A 7585-nucleotide genomic window follows, 5' to 3' on the forward strand; every position below is an offset into this window, starting at 1 on the left:
CATTTACTTGAGTAGCAATTTATATTACCCTACTTTTATTCCTATTGTTATAATCACTTGTCAATTCATTCTATACCTATCTACTTGCTTTTATTCTTTTTTCTCCTCTAGTTCATCTCCATTCTCCTTATCGTTTTTTCCTCTCTTTTTTCTTTTGTTCTCTCTCCATTATCTTCCTCCTCAACTGCCCTGTGTCAATGCCATATTCTGCTCTCTTACCTCACTCACACCTCCATCGACGTCCACTCGGATATGGCACAGATCACGAAGGTAAGACTATAGCGGAGCGCATGACTGTGGACGACAAAATGTGTAGCCATAGACAATGACGGCGACGAGGGTGCCGCAAAATTTGAGAATGATGAAGAGGGAAAGCATGTCAGGGCGCGAGAACAGGGGCGACAGCTGCAACAAAGGGCAAGGGATGGGTCACGATAGTGAAAAAAAGATGTAGATAGTTTAAAAAAAAAAAGAAGTAATAAAAAATTTATATGTTTTTCTTCTTGTAGTATACTGAAGCTTGCAAATAGTTAAAGTTCAGTATAAAATGGCTTATGATGTATTAGAGGGGTTTCGCAAGAATTCAAGACGAGTTGGGGCTAATTTGGCACGAAAAATAATGTGAAATCAAAGTTTTGAAAGACTAATCTGTAGTTTGACCAAATCCCGAATTAGTATCGGTACTGATTCCTTGAGTATCAATACTCAGTATAAGTCTTTGTGAGACAACGTTCGGGTTTTGTGCACTCAGATTAAGTATCGATACTGGGCATCGTGTATTAGTGCTCGAGGAGCATCGGTACACATTGAGTTGCTCTGACTAATCGCACTCTTGGATTTTGTGGAACAACGAGAGTGTACCGATACTCACATAGGGAGTACCAGTACTTCTATTCGTGTACCGGTACCCGCCCGCATGCAGACTGTGTGAGAGGGGATTTGGTTGCCTCTTTTAATAACCTTTTACTCTCTCCCCCTTATTTCTTTCTCACCTCCCACTCTTTCTACAGAGAGAGAAGCTATCCCCCTCCACTCCAACTTCTTCCTCTTCCTCTCCACCATTATATCTCCCTTACGCTCTCAACTCCATCTCGATTGGAGAGAAGTCTGAGAGCAATCGACTCTCCATGATGTGTGTAATAAAAAAAAGAAACCAAACTAATAAGTTAGTAAAAGTAAAATACATGAATTGAGATAAATGTATAGGCTAATGATATAGTCAACTATTATTGCATATTGTATATATGTTGAGGCATTGTATTCGTAATTCAGTTTACTACATTTCTATTGTAGAAATAGATATTGTTCATTATCATCATCTACTAATGCCTATTCTGGACCGACTAAGTATAGAGCACCATTTTTGGTAGCTTCCATCCTCATGCTACCTTCGTTGCCAATATCATGAGCACCCATTAGATAATTCGAGAAACCTACACTGATATCATTATGAAGCATTCTCGTGTGTAATAATCTTGCAGTTGCAGGGGCAACGACGCACGGCGACGACGGCAGCAACCAAGAGAAGCACGACAAGAAGTCGAGGCAGATAGAGAGAGAGCGATGTGAGAGAGAGAAAAAGAGCGATGTAGTGTGAGAGGGTCTGTGGGAAAGAGAAGTCTGGTAGTATTTTTTTGAGAAAAAGGTAGCACGCTACCCGCTTCATTCATTGGAAAAATGAACTAGGCTACAAGGGTAGGGCAACTAGGGCCCCGAAAAAAAAAAAAAAAAAAAAAAAAAAAAAAAAAAAAAAAGGTTCAAGTAGGTAGAACCGAATCCCACTCCTTCAGTAACTGCCGGAGAGTGATGACAACCCTCTCAGGGTTCGATTGGATTTCCCTAAAGATCATGTCGTTTCTGGCCTTTCAAATGCACCACCAGCAACCGACTAAATCAGTAAGGCAGTCCCTTTTCTTTCTTCGGCTCTTCCTAATCCTCCACATGTCCCAAGGACTGTTAACCTCATCCTCCATGTCTAGAGTCTAAACTCCATCTACACCTGACACTAAGATGAACTTGCTAAAAACACACCTGGTGAACAGCTGGTCTACTGTTTCCTCAGCCGACCCGCATAGTACGCAAGTTGAGTCTTGAACCCAACCTCTTTTAGCTAATCTATCGGTCGTAGGGATTCTCTTATTAAGGACAAGCCAGCATTACACTTTAACCTTAAGAGGGATTTTGACTCTCCACAAAAGAGATGCTCGCACATCCCTCGTACCCCCGTCCGACAGCGACACATAGGTCGATTTTACAGAGTAAGAACCATCGTTGCTCCATCGCCATTGTATAGTATCTGGTCTATTCTTCGTGGAATAGTGTGAAATCCTATCTTTGAGCTCCGCGAGGCTGGTTCTCGTCCCTTGCACTTGGTTGTAAACGACTCCCAAAATCCTACTCCATTCCCAACTACCCCTCGTAAAGCAGTCACTAACTTTTAGGTTCTTTCCGTCAGACGAGAGGAAGGCCTCAGGGAATAAAAGGTTTAGCATGTTATCCCCACACCACCGATCTAACCAAACGTCGATGTTGCACCCGTTACCAAGCTTGTAGGCCTTCCCCCAAGAGAAGATAGTGCTATGGCAGAGAACTCCCCTCCACCAGCTTGAGTAGGGTCTAAATGATTTGCCTTCTCTCAAAGGTATTCTTCAACGATAATATAAGTCTCTGATTAGCTTGTTCCACTGTAACTGATTACCTGTGTAGAATTTCCACCACCATTTAGTGAGTAGCGCTTAGTTCATGATCGCTACATCCAAGATCCCTAAATCGCCTTCCTCCTTGCTCCGGCATACATTCTTCCAAGCCATCAAGCAGCCCTTTCCTGCAGAGTTTCACCCACCGTTCCAGAAGAAGTCCCTTCTAAGCGCTTCGATGCTCTTAAGTACCCATTTGGGTGCCTTGAATACAGATAGGGCGTAAAGAGGTAGGTTAGTTAACACCGTGTTTACCAGAATTAGTCTGCCTCCCCTCGAAAGCAGTTTGGCGTGCCACCCGTCGATTTTGCTATGCAATTTAAGGATAATCCCCCTCCAGGCCTCCTTTGACGGAGGTTTGGGAGATAGGGGTAGACCCAAGTAGTTGGTCGGGAAAACACCCACTTTACAATCCAGAATGTTTGCTAACCTAGTAGCTTTTCCATTTTCTCGGCCCAGGTAGAATAACTCCGATTTGTCTCTGTTGACTTTCAAGCCTGAAGCCCATTCAAATAGGTGCCATAGAAATTTGAGATTCCTTGTACACCTTCTTGTTGCCGCTCCGAAAAAGAATGTGTCGTCCGCGTATTGAATGAGGGTGACCCTACTTACCTCTGATGGTCCCAAGCCTTGGATCAGATTATTGGAAATCGCTGCGTTAGTCAAACAAGGCAGACACTCTACCACCAACAGGAAAAGGAACGGCGACAGAGGGTCCCCCTGCCTCACACCTCTTTTCGTCTTTATCCAATTAGTCGGTTCACCATTTACAAATATCGCCACTTTTGCGTGACACACGCAAAGTTCAATCCAACGACACCATTTTTTGTTGAAGCCCCACCACCGTAGGATACTAAACAGGAAGGGCCAAGAGATCCTATCATAGGCTTTTTCGAAATCTACCTTGACCCCTACCCCCTCCACAGCCGTCTTGGTGCCCCAGCTAATAAGTTCAGACACCGTCGCGAAGGCGTTTGTGATGTTCCTTCCTTTCAAGAAAGCCGACTGAGAAGGGGATATAAGGTCCTCCATGACCCGCTCAAGGCAGTTGGCCAGGACCTTAGATAGGATCTTTTGGATCCCGTTCAACAGGCTAATAGGTCGATAGTCGTTGGCCCGTTCAACCCCCTCCTTTTTAGGAATTAAACAAATGTACGTAAAGTCAATGGGATCGGTAGAGAGACTCCCTGCGTGCATTTCCTGAAATACCTTTACGATATCCTCCTTGACAGTATCCCAAAATGTTTGGTAAAAGCTTAGCGGAAAACCATCGGGGCCCGGTGCCTTATCCCTCCCCAGTTGAAACACGGCCTTCTTGATTTCTTCTAGGCCGAAGGGTTCGGTAAGTCTTACCGAATCATCAACTGCTACTCGATTAGTCTAGAATAATCTGCTCCAATCCCCCCAAGAAGCTGGGGCTGAATCCTCTGGTGTGAAGAGCTTCTTGTAGAAGCGGTAGAAGTAGCTCTTTTTCTCCTCTTTAGATTGGTAAGTGACCCCATTGTCAACAGCCGTGCCAATCCAGTTAGCCCTGCGTCTGTTGTTCGCTATAGAGTGGAAGAATTTTGTGTTGCCGTCTCCTTCGCGTAACCAGTGTTGTTTGGCCCGGGTTTTCCAGACAGCAGTTTCATCGTTTATCACAGTTCTGAGCTTGGCCTTTAGCTCCTCTCTTTGCGAAAAGACAGCCTGCGGAAGTGGGCCCTGCTCCTCCGCTTTATCGATTGACTGAATTGCCTCCATAAGGTAGTTCTTACGCCCTCTAATGCTGTAGAATTCGTTAGCACACCACTCCCTTATCCTATGTCGACAATGACGCAGCTTCGCCGTGAAAGATAACACAGCTGACTTCCCCTGCGCACCTTGCACCCCTTCCATCCACCATCCCGGCAGTTTAGAACGAAAACTCTCGTGATTCAACCACGCTTCCTCAAAGCGAAACGTCTTAAATTTCACTTTAGTTCTCGCCTTCGCCGTAAGTAGAATAGGACAATTGATCCGAAGTAATCCTAGGGAGCGCTTCCACTCGCGAAAGAGGAAACGCCAGATCCCATTCCGTTGAGACTAAAAAGCAATCGAGTCTCGCACACGTAGGGTTCGCTTGCAAATTGGACCATGTGAACGCTTGATTGGGCATGGGTGGGTCGATCAAGGCTGGCTCTTTAATCAAATCATTGAACAGTCTAGTAGCTTTGGAACTCCAGGTCTTGCCCCTCCTTTTGTCTTGTCCCCTCGTGAAATTAAAGTCACCACAAATGATCCACTTGCCCACACATTCCTCCTTGAGTTGGGCCAATTCCGCGAAGAATTCTTCTTTTCCATCCCAGGAAGCGGGCCCGTAGACGTTAGTGACGAAAAAGTTTACCCCCCCCGTGGCTGAGGATAGCTGGACCGTAACGGAGAATGTTCTTACTAACACACTTAGACAGGAGAAAAAACGCGAGCTCCATGTCGTGATAACCCCCCCTGAGGCCCCGTTGGCAGGTAGAAAAGCACATTTATTAACCATAGGACCACCAAAACTACTTAAGAAGGACCCAGATACACGAACAACTTTCGACTCCTGGAGACAGACGACTGTATTACGGTATTTAGACACGACATCCCTAACAACATTACGTTTAGACGGGTCATTAAGCCCTCTAACATTCCAACTACAGACTCGAACCATGACAAACCAAGAAACACCCACCACAAAACCCAAAAAAAAGGTGTTTGTCTACGTATCACACTCACGGCCTACGCACTTTCCTTTAGGAACGCCGTGAAATTCTCCGCGTCACAGGCGCCCAAAGAAACCCCACACCATCGACTCTTGGAGATTGTCTTCTGAACTGAAGCTCTGCGTCTGCCCATCTCCCCGCACTCGCGCAGCTTTGACTTTTGCATCATCGCCTTCAACAATGCAGATGTCTTTTCCGCCCTGGCGATCCGATTGCTGGTCCTTACCTTCTTGGAGCTTGACAAGTCCTCCCTACTATCCCCCGACCCCGACCCAGGTGGCCCCCGAAGGCCACTCTTGATCCTTCCCTCACCGTCCCTCCCCAGCTCCGCACACCCGACAGGGGTCGATTGGTGCTGTATGAGGGTCAAGCAAAACTGCAGCCGTCGCGGTATCCATTCGTGGAAGACCGGCAGGAGGGGACCCTGTAGCAGTACGTAGACCCTCAGAGGCGACTTCCTCCACGCCGGCGAGGAATAGTTGGGGGGCTCTTTTACCATGAAACGCTTCCACCTCTCCCGGAGGCGGGTACAGAAAACCCACTCTAGATTTCGGAAGGAATAGAGCGGGCCCACTATTCAAGGTGAGTAGAACGACCCACCTCACGTATCAAGTCAACAATCCCGGCCCGAAACCCCGAGTTGGGCCCAAGTTCCAGACTAACAGAGAGGTCGGCCCGGGTACTCAACAAGCTCACCTGGGCCTTTGACCAATCAAACTTGCACACCTGTTTGGGAGCCAAGAACAAGGCTTGACTCGAAATAAAGAAGGCCTCAGTACCACCCACCACGCAGTAAATGCTGTTCTCCACCCGAGGCGGCCTCGATGCCAACGAGGAGTACGAGGCTGATGAAGAAGCAGAAGCACGAAGCGCGGGCTTCGAGACACCAGGTCGGCTCACCACCTTCTTGGTGTAAACCGCGGGAGTCGTGTTGCGCTCCACCTGCCTCGAGGCCTGCGCTCGAGGCTTCTGGGTCCCGCACCGCAGCAGCCCGTTGCATCCCTGCGCCCACGACCGGCCACCGCTCGGGCACACGCCACCAACCCTAAAAAGTGGGTCCCCCTGGGCCCTCGTGGCACCGGCGATGCCCTCGGCACTCCATGGGACGGCGGTAGGGGCTCGACATCCTCAAGCTCTCCAGGTGCGTCATCCATCGCTTCATCCGCTTGTTCGTCGGCATCGCCAGCATGCTGGCCTTCGTTCCTGTCACCCGCAGCCTCGCCGCGGGCGTTGCGCGGTAGCGCCAGGGGTGCCTGATCTCCTCCATCGTCTTGTCTCTCCCACCTCTCCAGATGGACCATGACCGGGAAAGAATCTTCGCCGACGATCACCGACAAATTTTGTGGAATGCTGTTAAGCGAGTCAAGTGCGATTTGGCATCTAAATGCTCTCAAATCTGTCATCACCTTCGTAACTCCATCCGCCTTAATGAAGCGCCCGAATCCACTAACCAGAGCGGCCACTCGAGGCACTATCCAAATCTCGAACGGGAGGTTGATGAGTCGGATCCACGCTCTGTAATGGACGCGGTGCGGTCGAGCATCGCGGTATTGTCCCCAGGGGAAACATCTGAGCCAAAACCCGTTTAGCGTGAGTACCTCTCTCCTGGACAGGGCCTCCGCCGGAACCCACTCCGGCAGAAAGATAGCGAAGTGCCTATCTCTGTGAGGAGCGACCGCGAAGTCGTCATTGTACCCCCCGAATCGACTGGCAAGACCACTTTTGATAGTGCTGATGGGGTCCGGCCCCAGATTGGCTGGTTCGATAACGTCGGCAAGTAGAGCATTGCGCCTCAGGTCCACTCGACGCAGGTATTCTTCCATGTACAGAACGTACACCTTCACCCGAGCAGGTCGCCCCCCATGTTGCATGACTTTGTTCATAGTCGCACCCTGCCTAGCCGAAACTTCGTACCTAATAAAAGAGGTAATAGAAGAGGTGAATCGTTCACTACCTTCAGAAGTGGATGAACAATTCATCGTCTTAATATTCACCGGCCTATTAAGACGGTAAATCTTTCACCATATTTATACCCTTTTTCGTCAATGCACAACAGCTATATACAAATTTATTTCAAATGATGAATCATTCACCGTCTTCATAAAGACAGTATTCACCATCTTAGTGGAATAATCGTAAAGACAATGAATCGTTCGCCATCTTTTTAAA

At 48.0% G+C, this 7585-nt stretch overlaps 1 protein-coding gene across 1 annotated transcript; it reads right to left on the reverse strand.

The window, feature by feature from the left end:
* Positions 277–3893, reverse strand: LOC109717104. Its single transcript, XM_020242778.1, has 2 exons — positions 3600–3893; positions 277–405 (listed from the first exon to the last, which is right to left on the reverse strand). Exons 1-2 carry the CDS (start codon positions 3891–3893, stop codon positions 277–279), a joined length of 423 nt encoding a protein of 140 aa, XP_020098367.1.

This window comes from Ananas comosus, linkage group 11 (assembly GCF_001540865.1).
Source record: "Ananas comosus cultivar F153 linkage group 11, ASM154086v1, whole genome shotgun sequence".
Taxonomy (NCBI): Eukaryota; Viridiplantae; Streptophyta; class Magnoliopsida; order Poales; family Bromeliaceae; genus Ananas; species Ananas comosus.